The sequence below is a fragment of the Calidris pugnax genome, unplaced genomic scaffold (genome assembly GCF_001431845.1).
Source record: "Calidris pugnax isolate Ruff unplaced genomic scaffold, ASM143184v1 scaffold245, whole genome shotgun sequence".
NCBI lineage: Eukaryota > Metazoa > Chordata > Aves > Charadriiformes > Scolopacidae > Calidris > Calidris pugnax.
Window position 1 is genome coordinate 1,421,772 of NW_015090982.1, and position 17,876 is coordinate 1,439,647.

A 17,876-nucleotide genomic window follows, 5' to 3' on the forward strand; every position below is an offset into this window, starting at 1 on the left:
ATCATCAGCCCCTCGGATGTATTGAATGTTTCGATGCAGTGAAGATAAATAAGGGTTGTTGGGTTTTTTGGGTTTTGTTTTTGGGGTTTTTTTTGTTTTTTTTTTTTCATGTTGGAATATTTATATCTGCCTTTTGCAGCGGGCCAGGACTTGCCACCTCCAGCCAAAAAAAAAAAAAAAAAAAGAAAAGAAATTATTAAAGTAATGAGAATGATGTAGTTCATGAAGTTATTTGCACTTGATTAAAAGAAAAAAAATAAAAAAATGTATCTGAACTTTGTAAAAAGAAATGTTTGCATTTTGTATTGTCTTTTTTTAATTATTAAATGGAATTTCTTGGTGTTGTGTTGATCTTTCAGAAACTGGCTCTAATGCTTCTTTTAAAGGTTCTGAACAGCAGGATCCACAGCTATTTTCATTGTTTTGTTCCCTCAGACAAGCTCTTTTCAAGGCCATAGGGCGGTTGGTTTTTTTCCCCCAGAAGCTTAAATCCTCCTCATTTCCATAAGCTCCCCAGTTCATTACACAATGTATTTATTTATATACATTAATTTGATGCAATATATCTCATTTTAAGCCCAGAACAGGGGGTAGCGCAGAGGGGGTGGAAAACACTCTTTACCTTGGCCCCAACCCCCTCGTTGAACTGCACCTCACCCCCCCCAGCAGCCCCCCCAGTCCTCTGGGTAACTGGGACCAGCTGGAAGAGCCCATCAGCTCCTCATGAGCTGCTGCTGGGCAGGACCCTGGTCATTGGTTGATGTGGGGGCAGCAGAAACCTATAAATGAAGTGTCCCCCCCAACCCAGTCCCTCAGAAGGAGGAGGCTGCTGGGACAGGACAGAGCCCCTCTGCAGGGTGGCTTTGGGGACCACAGGAGAAGGTAAGGGTCCCCTCTGGGGGAGAGCTGGGGGATTTTGGGGCTGCCACACAAGGACTGAGCTTCACCACACACCCTCAGCTGCGGGAAACGCCTTGGGTTTGCTCATTGTGGATGTGAGCGGAGCTCATCCCCTTCCCTGAACACAGAATTGAGGCTCCTTCCCCCAAAAGTTTGATATTCCACTTAAATTCACATCCCTATCAGCTCACCACGGCATTCTAGACCTTTCTCCCTTCTAAGAAGTGAGCAGCTCTTCAGCCACCCCTCCCCAAGAAGCTCTGGAGGAACACAACCACACACCACCACACACGGCTGTAGGTTGTCCTAAAAGTTTATTGCTGCCCCCTTAGTAGAGGCGCTGGGGCTTCCCCATGGTGCTCTTGATGTACAGAGCACGCACGTTCTGCCAGTTCTTCTTCAGCAAGGACACCAAGAAGTTGATGGCCAGGTGGATGTTGTAGACGAGCTCATCCTCTGTCATCTTCACGTGACCAACGGCCACAGCCAGACAGAGCACCTGTGGGACAAGGGACACCGGGGTCACTCAGGGAGGTAGAGGTTTTGTGTGGAAAACTCAGAAGATCGCAGCTAAGAGATGGATCCAACAGCCCAATCCTGATCTAAATTCACTGAGGCATCAAGTTATCTCATGTTCTGTCAGCTAGGCATGACTTCCAGCACAGGAAGGACCTCCAGAGGAGGCCATGGAGTTGTTGGGAGGGCTGGAGCCCCTCTGCTGTGAGGACAGGCTGAGAGAGTTGGGGGGGTTCAGCCTGGAGAAGAGAAGGCTCCGGGGAGACCTTGGAGCCCCTTCCAGTCCCTCAAGGGGCTCCAGGAAAGCTGGGGAGGGACTCTGGATCAGGGAGGGGAGCCCTAGGAGGAGGGGCAAGGGTTTGACACTGAAAGAGGGGAGATGGAGCTGAGATGTGGGGAAGAACTTGTTTGGTGTGAGGGTGGGGAGAGCCTGGCCCAGGTTGCCCAGAGAAGCCGTGGCTGCCCCATCCCTGGAGGGGTTCAAGGGCAGGTTGGAGGGGGCTTGGAGCAACCTGGGCTGGTGGGAGGTGTCCCTGCCCAGGGCAGGGGGTGGCACAGGGGGGCTTGAAGCTCCCTTCCAACTCAAACTATTCTGTGATTCTATGACTTCTCCAGCTAATCCACAGGTTTTTCCAAAGAGCTCATGATATTTGGCACCCATGAACCTGTCTAGTGGCATCTGGATGTCACCTATGAACCACAGCTTGGGTTGGTCTGGCTCCCTCCAGGCACAGAGGTGACTTAAGAGATGGGAAACTGGGAAGGATGCGTGAGGAGCCGTGCTGAACAGAGCTCTGCTCCCTTCCCATACCCTGCTCTCATCAGGCAGCGCTGGCCTCTCCCTGCGAACCACGTGCCCAGCTCAGGATGGAGGATTCGTTCCAACCGTCACTTGTGAAGCGTGGTGCCAGCTTCACTTTTTTTTTTTTTGTTTTGGGCACCAGCCACCAGCCCTTTCTTCCCGCACAGAAGACACAGCGAGGCCAAGCCTCTGCCTGCCAGCCCGGCGGCGGAGCTTGTAAGTTGATGTTCCCCACAGGCTGAAAACAAAAGGATTTACGAGCGAGCTGACAGGCAGAGTGTCAGGACATCATTAGCTCGGTTACTTAAAATGCTCCAGCATTTGCAAACTATCACATTTTCTGTGTCCTCCAAGTTGTTGTGCCCCCAGGCCCAGATCGGCTGGAGCCCAAGGATGCACCTTGGCGAGCAGAGCTGTTAGTTCTGAGTAATACCCATGAGTCACACTTAGGCTGCCACCATGAGATTAAAATGCCTGAACAGGGTTATTTTGGCTGTGGGGAGCAGCTCGCCTTGGCAGCGAGAGCAGGTACCTGCAGAGCTGCTCCAAAAGTTCACTTGCAGAGTCAAGCCCCAAACTCGCCCCTGGCAAAGCTCAGCTGTGTGCACAGGCCCGTGGGGCCACCCTGCCAGTGTTACCACTTACTGTAAGCAGCGTTAATTATGCCTGATTGAGCTCAGCATTGAAACATCAAGATTAAACGCTAATCATTTGCTCTAAGATCTCTCAGCCACAGATAAATTACTTCTTTCCAGCCCACACTGAGTGCTCCAGGTACTGCCTCCCTTCTCTGCAGAGACTGTCACCAGCTGCTGCCTCAGAAGATGCTGGAGGGACACCTACAGCCCAGGCCGCAGACGGCAGCCACGCACAAGGGACCACTGGCCACACATCACCCTCAGGTAAGGAGCTACCCTGGAGAGGAAAAGCCCTGCTTTACCTTTTTCATCTGAAATTTGATGGTAGATTTGACCTCATCGACCTTGGCCACCAGGTTCTCATTGTGAGTGAGGAGCGAAGGGAATTTGCCGGCTTTGTTCAGACCCGGACCCAGGATTCGAGGGATTTGCTTGATCAAGGACTCGGAAGCCAGGAAGGCATCGTACTTCTTTGCTGTGAGGAGAACCAATGCAGGTAAGGATGGACTCTCAGCTCCTAAACCAGCTTGAGACCAACAGCTCAGCTGAGGCTGCACTGCTCCATTTCCCTCAACATCCCCTCCATTTCCCTGGCTTCCGTATTCCCAGAGTCCTGCCCAGCTGAACCTAAGCTATTTTTCCTAGTATTATACTGGAAATTACTCCTGTCACAACAGCCAAACCCACCAGAACCCAGCTTTACACCCTGACAGCATGTTCTTACTGGATACAATTAATTTCCCTGACAAAAATTGGCATTTATCAAGCCACAGGTGACCGACACTGACCTGCAAGCTCTTCCAGGAGCCTGTGCACGTGTGGATGGATGGACGTACCACACAGCAAGGCTTAGCTGTGCTATCCTGTGTCATTTCCTATTTGCATATGCTTCTATGGCTAATTATGAACTGAGTGGGAAGTTTTTCTTTACCCAAGATATGTATCACAATGACTTTGAAGCGAATGAAGGGTTTTATCTCTTACCAAGTGAAAATAAGCAAATTTTATTCTGCTTAAGCACAGTGGGACTAAAGCAAACTTTCACTTCCAGCTTTACTCAGGTTTTGCCACACTCCTGCTCCCTGACCGGTGAAGCGAGAAACACCAGCCCAAGGATTAAACTTTCAGGGAGAAAGGAATGATTTTCCTGTATTGCTTCTGAGGGCACCCCTACTCCTGGAGTGGTGACCCGTCAGCCCTTCTGCACTCTCAGCAGGGTGTTTGCTATTTCTGGGGTTGTTTCTAGACAGATTTCTGTACTCCAGGCTGACTCTGGTCAGCTTTCTATTCCCCATGGTTAACCATGGCATGGAAATCCAAGCCCAGGGACAACAATCCTGCTGACTCAGCCCTCCCGAGCCAGCCCAGGGGACTCAGAGCCCGATCCACACCACCACTCACCCAGCTTCTTCACCAGCTTCTTGTTTTTGTTGAGTTTCTTCAGAGCCTCTATGTCCATGTGAGGGATGTCAACCGCTTTGGCCTCATCGCAGTGCTGCTGGTCCCCCAGCAGGCAGACAGAGAACTTGGGCCGCGGAGTTGACTTCAGCCTGGGGACAGAAGGTCCGAATTACTAGGAACCACCACTGCCATACACGCTTCATGGGAGCCACCACGGAGATACCTTACCACAGCGCCCGGGGATCTTCCTCCACAGCTCCTAACCTGCCTTCTCCAGCAGGTCGGTGGGGACACCACAGGGGCCTCCCACACCTCCCCTCATGTTTTAAGACCCAGGGTAGGGGTCCGTCCAGCCGTACCCACTTAACCGGGGTGGTCTGAACTACCCAAGCGGTTCAGCGCTGCGTCCTCCCTCTGTGGCCGCCGGCCCACGCTGCGGCGGGGCCTGGAAGCTGCCGGGGGTGGGAGGGCGCAGGCCGAAGGCTGGGTGGGAGCAAGAGGATGGCGAACCTGACGGTGCCGGAGAACCGCTTGTCTTTCTGCGGGTCGTAGTTCTTCAGGCTGATCTGCAGCTCCACCGTCTCCACAAACCTGAGGGGAGAGGAAAGGGGAAGCGGCGCCGGTGAGGGCCCGGGCGGGCGGGGTGGAGAGGGAGACCCACTCCCGGGCCTGTCACGGCGCTGGGCTCTTACTTGCGCTTCTTGACCTTGCTGCCCTGCAGCACCTCCTTCACCGCCTCGTACAGGGTGTCGCGGGAGACCTTGCTGCTGCGGGGGGGAGGAAAAACAAGGCGGGCTCAGGGCCGACCCTGCCTGGGCCTCCTGCAGGCCGCATCGAGGGGGACAAGGCCGCGGAACCCGCCCCGGCCCATCCGCGCTCTCCCCCTCAGCCACCCCCCGCTGCCCGCACCCCGCCGATCGCCCCGCCGGGTGCGGATGGCGGCGGATGGCGAGGGATGGCGCGGCGGGGACCAGCTCTCACCTCATGGCGGCGGCGGGCCGGGACCGAAAGGGCGCGGAAGTCCCCCGCGCGCTATAAATAGGGCAGATATCTCGCGAGATTTGGCGGCGCGGCGCCATCTTGGGAGTGGCGGATGGTGGAACAGTGTGGCCGCCATGTTGAGAGTGGCGGAGGGCGGACCAGTGTGGCCGCCATCTTGGGAGTGGCGGGGAGGGCCTGCGCCGGCTTCCCTCGCCTCTCAGCTCCCCTCGGCGGGCAGTTCCCTTCCTCGCTAATCGAACGGCCGTGGTCTCTTTACCCCTGCCTCAGACCACCAGGCCAGGAGCTCCTCCATCGCTTCACAGGGCAGTGATGAGGGTACGCAACCCAGAAACGCCAGCCTCCCCTCAGCAGCCGCCGGGAAGGAGACACCGCAACGCCCTGCTGCTGGGACACGTTTCCTCTTTTGGCCTTCAGGTGCTATAAAACCTCCTTATTAAGTTTATTTGCGCAAGGAGCCGCCGAAGGTCTCCGCTGGGGCAGGCCCCTGAGCGCACACTGACCCGCTCGGCTTCAATGTGGGCAATGCGCACGCGCACGGACCGCCCGGCGACTCGCTCGCTCCAAACCGGCCCAGTTCCGGGGCGGGCTGGGAGCGCGGGGCCCCGGAACCTGGATGGCAGGGGGCGGGCGGCTGAGGCCAGGCGGTGAGCGCCGCCGCTATGCAGGTTGCGGGGCGGGGCCAGCAGGGGCCGGGCCCCGGTGCATGGCGGTCAGGCGGCGGACTCGGCCCCGTCGGGTTTCCTCAGGTCGGTGCCAGTGGTGGTGGGGGAGGCCTCAGGGGAGGGGGGAGAGATGGTGGCCGAGGGGCAGCTGGGCTCCGGCGAGCTGCTGCGGCCACCCCTCCAGGGCCGACAACACGGGGGAAGCCCCGCCATGTCTCCCCACCACCCCCAGGGCACCAAGGGCCCGCCCGGCCCCGCCGCTCCCCTCTGGGCTCGCCATGGCGCCAGGCCCCGTCCTGTCCCTCAGGGCTCCAGGCCCTGCCCTGTCCCCAGCGCTGGCATCAGTTTGCACGGCAGCCATAGCAGCTCAAAGGGGCTTCAATTCCCCAGCGATGCCCCAGTGACCCTGCTGGGATGGAGCCTTTGCTGGGAAACTAACTGCAATGCCTCTCGGGGGGTGTCAGCCCTAAAAGCAGGCAGAGTCTGCTGCAGCTGGAGAGGAGCTCTCTGTCAAGGGAGCACTTGGGTTAGAGGGCACCAAGTGTGGCACAGAGCCTGGCTGCACCCCTGGGTGCTGCAGTGACAGAGCAGTCAGACTTGTTCCTGGAAATCAAAATGATAAAACATTAGGCTATCTCAGAGGTTACTCATGTAGAATCCGCTGCAGCTCTTAAAGATAATCTATCAGCAGACTGCCTCTTTAGCAAAATGGTCTTGCGGGGGTGTGGATGTTTTAACATCATCTGGTTATAGCCCACAATTCTGTTCCTCAGAAGGCTGGGAACTAGAAAGGAAAGGGAGGAGAGAATGGGGGTGCTTCCAGGGACAAAGCTCATTGTCCTGTCCCTGTCTCTTCTGGCACAGGACAGCCTCAGCCTGTAGGTTCAGACTTCAAAGTACTTGGGAACCTTTGCTGCAGATCATTTGGAGGGTGGGAAGGGCTTGAACATGGCATTTACACTAGCTCTAAAAAGAGTCTGTCAGTTTGCAGGCTTGATAAGCTCTATCTTATATTTGTCTGTGGGATAGATTGTTAACCTTGCTTGCCAGTGGTATGGGATTGGTGCATCTTTTGCCCAGTTTAATCCTTTATCATCTCCAAAATAGTTCAAGCCTTTCTTAATGTGCAAAAGTGAGTATACGTATGTTGGAAAAAAAAAATATTGAATTATTCTTTCTGTTTAAGGCTTGCAACATAGAAGACAACTCACTGTTCCACAAACCTCTCGCTCTGGGTCCCGGTGCTCTCTGCGAGCACACTGAGAAAAGTGAAATTCATGTCTGAGGAGCAGGCATCGGGGCAGGATGGAGAGCTTGGGCTTGCAAGCAGTGACCCTTAGTGACGGGACGACAGCCTACATTCAGCAGGCTGTCAAAGGTAACGGTTCCTTGGGACTGCGAAGCCTAAAAGTCTTTTGATTGACCCTGTGAAATTAAAGTCAGACTTATCAAAAGTGCCTTCATGGCATGCAAACTGTTGTAGATCTTGTTGCTTGGTACAGGAAGCTAGCAACTATCTGTTAGATTTGCACAGAAAAACGATGCAGCAGAACTAGAACATGCCTCTGGTTTGGAAATAAAGCTTTGGACGTGCACCAGTACAGGCTGGGGGCTGACCTGCTGGAGAGCAGCTCTGAGGAAAAAGACCTGGGAGTCCTGGTGGACAACAGGATGCCCATGAGCCAGCAATGTGCCCTTGTGGCCAAGAAGGCCGATGGCATCCTGGGGGGCATCAGGAAGAGTGTGACCAGCAGGTTGAGGGGGGTCATCCTGCCCCTCTGCTCCAGAGGGGTCACACCCATCTGGAGCACTGTGTCCAGTTCTGGGCTCCCCAGTTCAAGAAGGACAGGGAACTGCTGGAGAGGGGACAGCAGAGGGCTGCAAAGATGATGAGGGGCCTGGAGCATCTCCCTTACGAGAAGAGACTGAGGGACTTGGGTCTTTTTAGTCTGGAGAAGAGAAGACTTAGAGGGGATCTAATCAATGCTTATAAATACTTAAAGGGTGGGTGTCAGGAAGACGGGGCCAGTCTTTTTTCAGTGGTGCCCAGTGACAGGACAAGAGGTAACAGGCACAAACTTGAACATAAGAAGTTCCATCTAAACATGAGGAGGAACTTCTTTACCCTGAGGGTGGCAGAGCCCTGGAAGAAGCTGCCCAGAGAGGTGGTGGAGTCTCCATCTCTAGAGGGATTCAAAACCCGCTGGGACCTGCTCTGGGTAAACCTGCTTTGGAAGGGAGTTGGACTAGATGATCTCCAGAGGTCCCTTCCAACCCCGTAGCCTTCTGTGATTCTCTGAGATGGCAGAGCTGTTGCTGTAGAAAACAAAGGTTCTGTTCAGACTGGAGTGAGCCCTGTTATCTCTGGGGTCACTGGGGAAATGGAGTTCATGCTGTAGGCCGCAGGACTCTTTTCAACCAAAAACTTCCCCTGAAGCTAAGCAGGATGTTTTACTTCACTCCGACGCATAGAATTTGGATGACAGTAATGGTTTTTTCACTTAAAGGGGTGCTGAGCTTGGCGTTGGTTAACTGGAGCAATATCAGTGCCAAATTCAACACCTGCCTTTATTTTGGGGTTTGGAGGTGCTGGTTCTTTCACCGCCCACTGTTCCTGAGAAAAGGACCAGGCTGTTTCCCAGCCTGCGGAACAGGACCGTTGAGTTGTGAGGCTTCATGTCCTGGGGATTGTTCTCTTGCTTTCTTTTCTGTGTGAACTCCCTGCAAGTTTATTACATGTGTGAAGTGAGACTATCTTGGAAACCACTAGGTTTTGTGACACTTCCCCCAAACATTGTGCACCAGGTGAAAGCAACCTGGATTCCTCGTGTTCAAGTGGGATAGAGCAATGTCCTCTCTCCATCAAATAATTTGTTAACTGGAGCATTATTACAGGGTTACTGAGAGTTACACTATTTTAAGAGTCCAGTCTTCACAACCCATCAAGGGTAGAAACACTTTAAGTCCCCTTAGGTCCTGTAATTTTTTTCCAATAGTTGTTCTTCCACCGAAGTAGAAGAAAATAAATCTTCAGGCCCCTGCTGATGGTGCTGTTAAAAGCTCCTAGCTGAATTTTTCTCCGGCACAAGTGCAATTGCTTTCTACTTTAGATATCCAAAATGCTTAGCACACATCATTCTTTCTGCTTCTTGGCTTACAGGGCTGTGCGGGGCAGCTTGTAAACAAGTGATGACTGAGGTTCTTTGTCTTGTATCCTCCTGTCTAGGACAGGGAGGCTCCAGCATTTCTGGGAAGTTAAGTGCCTCTATGGCTATTCAGGGAGAAGCTTGATAAATAACAGCTTATAAGTAACAGTTTTGCTGTCTTCTGTGGGACTGGGTTCCTTGGGAAGATGCGGCAAAGGGGACACCTCGTGGGACCAGAAAGATTGGCCACCATGGGCAGTGCTGATGGCAATTTTTTAACTGTTTCAGGTGAAAAACTGATTGAAGGGCAAGTCATTGAACTTGAAGATGGGACCACAGCTTATATCCATCAGGTGACGGTTCAGAAAGGTGAGGACCATAAATTCACATCTTTCTTTTTAGAAGGACATTGTAGATGTAACTGCAATTGTCTGTGTTCCAATAGTCGGGCTTCTCTTTTAGCTCTAGCTTTAAGAAGTCCGTATGAGTATAGGGTTTTTTTCACACAAATGATTTTGAGGCTGAATGAGCAAGGAAGGGCATAGAACATGTCATGTCCTGCAAAGTTTTAGCAATCTGAAAAGAAGGCAAATTTGCTGGTGGTGTAAGCAAATGTTTACGTGTTGTTTCACTTGTGGGCTCTCTCACGGTTGTCAGTCTGACAAATCACAAGCCTACAAGCAAGGCCAATAAATTGTGTGCTGTGTTTGTGCCAACTACAGAGCCCAAACAAAATCTGTTTCATGTGGGAGCAGTTGGACAGGAATTTCCTGTAAACAGTGAGATAATATATTATTTCTGGAATAGATTTGTGGGTGCAGAACATCATTGGAAGCAATGCCACCTTGGTCATTGGCCCATCCGCCAATGTCACCTCCAAATTGAGGCGACATTAATTAATCCAAGAGGTGATGGGCATTCATTTCGTGTGGCAGGCACCAGAGTGGCACAGAGGAGTCCTCCCTGACCACGATATGATGTAAAAGGGCAGGTAGAAAGAGCTCCGTTGCTTTGGGCAGTCCTTCCTTCACCCTCCCAAGCTCCTTGCATGCCACCTCCCTTTTCTGTTTGTACAAGGTTGCTTGAAACCCACGTTGCATGCCTGGCTGTGCCCTTTTCCTCTCTTCCTCCCCTTCCCCTCTTCCTCCAAGCACACACTCACGGTGAGAGGGGTTTTCCTTCTCACCCCTGTTTCCCTGCTATTGGATGTTTGTGTTCTCCTTCACACACCCCTGTGCCAGAGCCATCCTTCTTGTCCAGGGCATAATCTGGCATTTTGGAATTGCTGATTACACCAAGGAGTTGAAGAAGAGTGGTGAAGCTTGCATGGAGCTTTAAAAAAACCCTTATAATTCATGTCAGAAGGGCTCAAGTGTCTTAGAACCTCTAGTTGTGGTTGACTCTCAGGGCACCCAGGCTGCCCTGCTGTGTCCTCTTCTCGGGGTGGGAATAATGTAGTGTTCAGGAGCTGCTGCGGGATCCCCTCCATTCCATCTGAGTTTTCCAGTAAGCTGTGTGGATTTTTTTCTTTTCTAGAGTCTGTAGCTTTTGAAGACGGGCAGCCAGTAGTGCTGGAAGATGGCAGTATGGCCTACATTCACAACACCACTAAAGGTAAAGCGTGTTGCCTGTTCTTCCCTTGACAGCTGGAGCAGAAGCTGCTAAAGCATAGCTCAGGGAGACGAAGAGCGCCTTGCACTCAGCAGCTCCTTTATGTTTTATTTTATTGGGTTCCTCTCCTAGAAAGTTATGACCCCGGCACCTTTGAGGCTGTCCAGCTGGAGGATGGCTCCACTGCCTACATCCATCGTCCTGTCATCGTGCCACCTGGCAGCACCATCCTGGAAGTGCAGGCAGAAACTGGGCTTGAGGAGTTGGCTGGAGGGGAGGAAGACGATGCCTTTGATGTCGAGACCATGAATGCATTAAAGCAGTACGCCAGTAAGGTGAGGACAGTGCTGCTTTCATGGTCTGCCAGCAGCACTGAGGGGCTGGTGTCCTCCCTGGGGCTTAGATGTCCTCCTGTCATTAGTCCTTCTGTGTATTTGTTTCTCAGCAGTGCCAGCTTTGAGAAGAGAGACTGGGCAGGGTGAGAGTGGCGCTGTGAGGGTGCCACTGCTGGCAGGTGGTTGGCAGTTAAGGACCTAGAACGGGGCAGTTTCCTGCTGGACCTTCTGGCTGGTTCCTACAGAGTGCTGGGCCTGCTGCAGGCACGCCTTTGGGAAGAGCAGATTGCTGCTGTGATACAGCTTGGATTTATTTTTTCTTGCTTTAAGTGTCCCTCCTTGTAGCTGTTTGTTGCCTGAGTTTCTCATAATGCTACCTGGGTATGATGTCCTGTTCCACAGATGATTCAGGCAGCAGATCAAGAGTAGCCTTTTCCATGTCAGGAGCGACTAAGTTATGGCCGCTCTTCCTCATGTTGACAAAGGCCTCAAAAAACAAAATAGCTTCAAACACTAACATGTTGTCACTGCAGTGCTCCATCTGAATGTCTTGCATGTTGCCATTTTCTCCCATCTTCATGGTGGTGTGTGAGAAGGGGCTCCCAGGATTGTGCTGGTCCAGTGCTCAGCTGGGCAGCACTAGGATTTGCTGATGGAGACCTTTCTGCTGTGGTAGGACCAGCCTCCCCCAGGTCTCTGGAGAAGACTGGGGTGGCACTGCTGATGGGAATCCCTTCCTGCTGGGGTTGGTCACCCGCTCCATGCTGCACAGGGAGGTATGAACAGTACCCATGCCTCTTCACTTTTAGGTGTCTGAGGAGGAAGAGGAGGGAGTGGTGAACACCCACCATACAACGAGTGAGGATCCCAGTGACGTCCCTTCCCAGGTCTGACTTTTTCAGTGGGGCATTTCTGAATCTAGGCCAAACTCCTTTTGATGCAGATCCCTTTGCCAGCTAGTAATTAAAAAACAGCTTTGTGGCTTCTCTGCAAGGTTAGCAAATATATTAGCTCATTTGTAAAACTTGCAGCTAAGTGAGGCACGGGGAGGTGAGTTGTGTGGCTGAGAACACCCAGTGAGGCAGGAGTGGGAAATGCTGGTTCCTAGACTCCTGTCCTCTCACCTGGGCTGCACTGTGTGTGTGCACAAGCTGTACTTGCAGCAACGTGTTTTTGTGAGGACTACTGAAGGAGTGCATGTGTATAGCATGGAGGGAAATTCTTTGCGAAGCCTGCTGTAGTGTCTCACTGTTCTGATTTCCATGTGTCTCCGGGCAGGATCTGCAGGAGGAGGAAGTGCACAGCAGTGAGAAGGGGCAGCAGGTGGGCAGCAGAGCTTTCCGTTGTGGGTACCAAGGCTGTGGCCGCCTCTACACCACTGCCCACCATCTAAAGGTAAAGCAGGTCCCGTGCAGTCATGCAGAGCAGGCATATCCCCACCTCATAGTGCCAGATCCGAACCCTGCTGTGCGAAAGGCTGAGTTGTGCACTTGGCTCCCCAAGAGACCCAGATGTGTTAATTGGCCAATGTGAAATCCAACAGAGAACTTCGGATTCTCTCCACCAGTTAGATTTCTCCACTGTGTTTTCTTTTCTCCTTGTCTTGGACTTCGTTTTAGGCACCTGTTCTTTCTTTTCCAGGTACATGAACGTGCTCACACGGGTGACCGGCCGTATGTGTGCGACTTCCCAAGCTGTGGGAAAGCATTTGCTACAGGTAACAATTTCTCTTTTGAACAAATTTTGTTTTCTGACCCGTCCAAACCAGTCTTGAGTATCAGCCCTGGCTTTTTTCCAGCAGAGCACAGTGATCTTACCTTTTAAAGCCTTCTGAGAAGCAATTGGAGTGTGGGAGACTGCCCAGGACTTGATTCATTATGGGCAGATTAAAGGAGTTGCAGGAAGAAGCCAAGCTGTCAGTGGTGGTGTGAGGTGTTTGGATGTTTCTTTCCCTTCAGATTTGCAGACACAGGACAGACATTCAAAAATGCATGAACTGAGAGGTGGTACATGTTTTGCTATATTATTTCCTTCTCATTATAAAATTAATTGCAGTTTCTTTCCTGGACAGGGTATGGGCTGAAGAGCCACGTGAGAACACATACTGGTGAGAAACCATACAAGTGTCCAGAAGATGTGTGCAGCAAAGCCTTCAAAACCTCTGGGGATCTACAGAAACACATCCGGACACACACAGGTGAGCAGCAGGGGAGGAGAACCGAGCTGCCATCGAAAGGGCCTCCCAGATAAAGTACTGCTTCAGTCTCTGTGCAGAACATCCCTTTTTTGTATCTTGGGTGAAACAAGGCAGAACTGAAGTTGTCTTCTGACAGAAGTCGATGCGTAGTAGAAGTAGTTCTAGGGATTCTTGGCTTAGTTATGAACAGCAGAGCAAAAGGGGCAGGGGTGCCAATGTTGTTAGAGAAAATGTGCCCGCAGTTGGTGTGATGTGAGGTCTCACTGGTGTAATAGTGTGGAGTGAAGAGGTGCCGGTGTCCGGGGCATTCCAGGTGGCTGTGTTGTAGCAGGACTCTCACCCACGTTGCTCTCTCAATGCAGGGGAGCGTCCCTTCAAGTGCCCCTTCGTGGGCTGTGGCCGCTCGTTCACCACGTCCAACATCCGCAAGGTTCACATCCGGACGCACACGGGCGAGCGGCCCTACCTGTGCCCGCAGCCCAACTGCGGCAGGGGCTTCACCAGCGCCACCAACTACAAGAACCACATGAGGATCCACACAGGTAAGAGGAGGAGAGGATGAAACACAGGCAGCTCCTCCTGGCTGCCTGGCTGCTGGCTGGAAATGGTTCTTTCCAGGCCAAACATCGCAGTGGTAGATCTCGGGGTAGCCAGGGAGTTAAAGGAAATAGGAATTGGTTTTTTGGGCTGATCATTCCACCAGTCTGTCTCCAGCTATTCGCTCTTGATGGAGAACCCCTTCCTAGAGCAGGAGGAGGGTGAGTCAGTGGGTTAAGCTCTGCTCTGTGGCCTCTGTCGTAGGAGAGAAGCCCTACATGTGCACCGTGCCGGGCTGCGGAAAGCGCTTCACGGAGTATTCCAGTCTCTACAAGCACCACGTGGTCCACACGCACTGCAAGCCCTACACCTGCAACAGCTGCGGCAAGACCTACCGGCAGACCTCCACGCTGGCCATGCACAAGCGCAGCAGCCACGGCGAGCTGGAGGCCACGGAGGAGAGCGAGCAGGCCCTCTACGAACGCCAGCAGCTGGAGGGTGAGCAGTCACTCTTCTGTCAGCAGGCTTGGGGCAGGCCGTGTGGCAATGGGGACAGAGATGACAGCGAGAGCCCACAGCTGCCCTCCTCTCTCAGACCCAGGTCTGTGCTGTGGCCTCCTGCCTCTCCCATCAAACCCAGATCTGTGGCACAGACGAGAGTAGAGGGTTCCGCATGGTCATCGCTGTTTGTCACGGGTTGGGAATGGACTAAAGACCCTTCTTCCCAGGCCAGCAGTGGGCTGTTGTCATCATGACCTTGTGCCCTTCCGTGCTGGCCGTTCAGGGAACAGGGGGATCCCGGGATCAGGCCTGTGCTTTCACCCTCTGATCACCACTTCTCTCTCTTGCTCTTCCCCTTCCCTGACTCAGCTGCTGCTGCTGACAGCGGCTCCCCCTTGAAGACCCAGCATATTGCTTTCCTGTCAGAGATGGAAGAAGAGGAAGAGGAAGATGAAGACTGTGTGCCTACGCAGGTCTCACTTATCTCTCAGGATGGGACAGAGCAGGTATGGACACGGACAGCCTCCAGTGGGGGGGGGATACAGATAACTGCACCACCCAACCTTGGTGGTTTTTAAGGCTTTTTTTTTTTTGGCATAAAACAGACCTTGGGGCTTCAAGGGCTCTCTCTTGATGCAGAGGGGAAAGAACAGGCCTCAGGTCCCCGACTCGCTCTCTTGCTGGATGGGGTCTTGCAGGCGTTTGCCCAGGCTGGTGTGCAGCCCCTGGCAGCCCTCGCCTCCCAGCCAGCTGTCGGGAGGCAGCTCCCAATCTCTGCAGATGCAGGCTGGATTTAGAGATTGTTGTTTTCATGCTTTGTATGCGGCAGTGCTTTTCTTGTACTTCCCTCCACCAGCTGCCTGTGTGCTGACTGAGAAAAACTCCCTTCTGTGGCAGGGGGCAGAGGAAACAGCTGCCGCAAGTAACGCTTGTTTCCTTTTAACTCTGAGAGCCTCCCTGCTGCAGTGATGCACCAGCCAGTGCCTCAAAGCCTGGGGAGAAGATGCTAAATGGGAAGGGCTGGAGACCTGTGAGTTCTCCATCGATTCTGTCCACGACCTTGAGCAAAGTCTTTGGGGTTCTCCTGGGTCCTGCGTGCAGAGGAGGAGAGAATATTTTGTCCTTATCAGGAGCTTTGTGTTGCCAAGCTCGGGGCTTGCTGAAGGCTTCCTGAGGAGCTGTCCTGGCTGAGAGTGTCCACTTTTGTCCCCCCCAGGTGAGTTTGTCACAGGAAGACCTGCAGGCCCTGGGCGGTGCCATCAGCGTGGTGACACAGAGCGGGGCTCTGGCCGTGCCGGAGGAGGAGCTGGCAGGAGGTGACACACACCCCGTGACTGTGGCCGACATGGACGGCACCGAGACACAGCCGGTACAGACACAACCGGGACCATCCCTTTTCCCTGCTGGAAAGGGACTGCATTTTCTTTAAAACGTGATTGGTTTTTATCTGAACTTTTCCTAGGTTACCATAGTCACCTCTGGGGCAGTCATCTCTGAAGAACCAGCCGTCGCATCGCTCTGTCAGCAGCAGGTGGCATTGCTGGCCACCACCAACGGCACACACATCGCCCTGCAGGTACCGCAGCTCCTGCTGCCCTCCCCTTCCCTCCCCCTTCCACCCACTGGCTCCAGTACTTCCCCTCTTGCTCCCTGATTCCCAGATGTATGGAGGAGAGCAGGGACTGCTCTTTGGATTGCAGAATGCTCCTTGTAAACAGCCTTTCCGCATCGTAGCCATGTCCTTCTCTGCTTTGCCCTGCTGTTTTCTCCCTGCATCACCCACTGCCAGTCCCTCTGCCCTGCTGCCCTGAGTGAACCCACACCTCCTGAACCTGCCTTTTGGGGTGGACAGCGTTTCTCTCTGCCTTTCCTCCCTTAGTTAGAAGAGCAGCAGAGCCTGGAGGAAGCCATCAGCGTGGCCACAGCAGCGATCCAGCATCAACCCGCAACACTGGAGGCAGCCGTGGCTGGGAAAGGGTTCTGAGACCCCCCTGATTCTCTGCAGGGACGTCAGGAGCTGCAGGATCCGGGCCAGCTGGCACACGGAGGAGGTGTGGAACACGAGAGAGGGAAGGTGGCCAAGAGCAGTGGCCAGTGTGTGCACCACAGGCTGATGCCAGCAGCACTGGCCATCGGAGTGACCCTGCTCCCAGGGCTCTGCCCTCCATGGAGGGATGTCGAAGGTCCCTGGCTGCTGCCTTCTCCTGGAGGCTCCGCAGTTTTCCTGGGCTCTGACTGAGCAGTGACTTTCCTGCTCCTTGCCTTGGGCACTGACTCCTTCTGTCTGAAGGAGATGGCAGGTTGGGTCTTCTAGTATTTATTTCTTCATGGCTAAGATTCCCGAGACCTGCCAGTCTTCTGTGGCAGAGGTGGAGCCGCAGAGATTTCAGCAACCTCTGGGAGTGCAAAAGTTTTTTGGAGAGGCATTTCTTGCCCTTTCCCTCTAGGAATGGTCCGGGAGCTCCTGCCCAACCCCTCCAGGAAAGGGGCAAGTGGGCACATGCACAGGAGCAACAAAGCCCCTTCAGATTCAAGCCCTGGGCTTGGGATCTGGGCAGTGACCAGTTCCTGATGCTGGAGCAAGGGCCTGGGCTGCGTCCAACAGCGAATCTCCCATCTCTCCATCACACTCCACTCTCCAGCAAACTTCCTTGGCAGAGCAAAGCACCCCCTCCACCGACCGGCACTTGTCGGGGGGTTGAGCTAGACTGGGATGTAAATGCCGAGTTCAAATAAAAACAAATTTAAAATTTTCTTTTTAAAAAGAAGCACTCTTCTCTCTTTCAGCCCCTGGGGCCAGCGGCTGGCAGAGGGTGGGATGGATGTTTAATGTTTTGCAGATTTAAGGATTAAGGAAGTTCAGGAGATTCGTTGAATTGGCTGAAAGTGTCCTTCCAAAGCAGCGATTGTCCAAAACCAGTGTTGAGGAGGGGTGTGAGCAAGAGACGTAGCTTCTGAGCTCTCAGCGTGTCTTGGACTGGGGGCTGTCTCCTGCATCTCAGATCAGGCCTTGGCTCTTCCAAGGGCTCCTGCAAGCCTGGATTTAGGAAACTGTCACTTAATACAAAAAAAAATATGTCTGTGAAAGCATCTTAGAACCCTCTGAGCTGGGGGGAGAGACCTCGGCTGGCTTCCTCAACCTCTGCCCCTGCGCCACGTACCTCTGCCCCGGGTAGGCTGGGGACAGAGAGAGCACCATGGAGTCATTCAGGTTGGAAAAAACCTTTAAGATCATCAAGTCAACTGTAAATCTGATGCCGGTGTGGGCTTCCAGCAAACAGGTGGTTATTTTTTTGATATACCCCAGGAATTTGTGGAGGAAGAGGTTTTTGCAGGCAAGGAAGAAGCACAACCTGGGGGGATGTAGGGGGGCAGATCTCCCCTCGCCTTCCTGGGTCCAACTGGTCCCCAAACCAGCAGGGCTGGAACCTTCCCAGAAGGCATGGCTCCCGCTGAGGGGAAGCTCTTCATTGAAATCCCAGAAGAGGAAGCTGCCGTTCAAGTCCAGGAGGGGATTTCTTCCTTCAGAACACGATGCCGAGGTGGCCTTTGATCTCCCGCTGAGCTCCCAAAGGGTTACGAATCCCTCTCCTGCTCCCTCTCCTTCATCCTTGTGCTTCCCTTGGGC

At 53.2% G+C, this 17,876-nt stretch overlaps 2 protein-coding genes across 3 annotated transcripts; one reads left to right on the top strand and one right to left on the bottom strand.

Annotated features, from left to right (window-relative positions):
• Nucleotides 1-1,195: 1,195 nt before the first annotated feature.
• Nucleotides 1,196-5,351, bottom strand: RPL10A (ribosomal protein L10a). Its single transcript, XM_014953705.1, has 6 exons — nucleotides 5,239-5,351; nucleotides 4,950-5,024; nucleotides 4,768-4,848; nucleotides 4,258-4,406; nucleotides 3,159-3,331; nucleotides 1,196-1,399 (listed from the first exon to the last, which is right to left on the bottom strand). Exons 1-6 carry the CDS (start codon nucleotides 5,334-5,336, stop codon nucleotides 1,229-1,231), a joined length of 747 nt encoding a protein of 248 aa, XP_014809191.1. The 5' UTR covers nucleotides 5,337-5,351; the 3' UTR covers nucleotides 1,196-1,228.
• Nucleotides 5,352-5,434: 83 nt separating this feature from the next.
• On the top strand, nucleotides 5,435-17,013 carry ZNF76 (zinc finger protein 76). Of its 2 annotated transcripts, none has more exons than XM_014953704.1 (15): nucleotides 5,435-5,673; nucleotides 7,108-7,299; nucleotides 9,356-9,436; nucleotides 10,604-10,681; nucleotides 10,811-11,013; nucleotides 11,823-11,900; nucleotides 12,292-12,408; nucleotides 12,655-12,730; nucleotides 13,085-13,210; nucleotides 13,573-13,752; nucleotides 14,012-14,245; nucleotides 14,618-14,754; nucleotides 15,465-15,617; nucleotides 15,711-15,824; nucleotides 16,128-17,013. In XM_014953704.1, the coding sequence occupies exons 2-15, from the start codon at nucleotides 7,227-7,229 to the stop codon at nucleotides 16,230-16,232; spliced, it is 1,755 nt and encodes a 584-aa protein (XP_014809190.1). In that variant the 5' UTR covers nucleotides 5,435-5,673; nucleotides 7,108-7,226; the 3' UTR covers nucleotides 16,233-17,013. The 2 variants fall into 2 exon arrangements, with proteins under 2 accessions (XP_014809190.1, XP_014809189.1); XM_014953703.1 differs by lacking the exon at nucleotides 5,435-5,673 and adding an exon at nucleotides 5,878-6,005.
• The last annotated feature ends 863 nt before the right edge of the window (nucleotides 17,014-17,876 follow it).

What these genes read in the sequence shown, in the direction of transcription:
- RPL10A (XM_014953705.1), bottom strand. Translation starts at nt 5,336, where the DNA reads ATGGCGCCGCGCCGCCAAATCTCGCGAGATATCTGCCCTATTTATAGC. An exon ending in AGCAAGGTCAAGAAGCGCAA is followed by an intron (nt 4,849 to 4,949) that starts GTAAGAGCCCAG and finishes CTCTCCCCTCAG; the next exon opens with GTTTGTGGAGACGGTGGAGC. An exon ending in CGGTTCTCCGGCACCGTCAG is followed by an intron (nt 4,407 to 4,767) that starts GTTCGCCATCCT and finishes TTCTGTCCCCAG; the next exon opens with GCTGAAGTCAACTCCGCGGC.
- ZNF76 (XM_014953704.1), top strand. Translation starts at nt 7,227, where the DNA reads ATGGAGAGCTTGGGCTTGCAAGCAGTGACCCTTAGTGACGGGACGACA. An exon ending in CCAGTGACGTCCCTTCCCAG is followed by an intron (nt 11,901 to 12,291) that starts GTCTGACTTTTT and finishes GTCTCCGGGCAG; the next exon opens with GATCTGCAGGAGGAGGAAGT. An exon ending in GCACACACATCGCCCTGCAG is followed by an intron (nt 15,825 to 16,127) that starts GTACCGCAGCTC and finishes TTCCTCCCTTAG; the next exon opens with TTAGAAGAGCAGCAGAGCCT.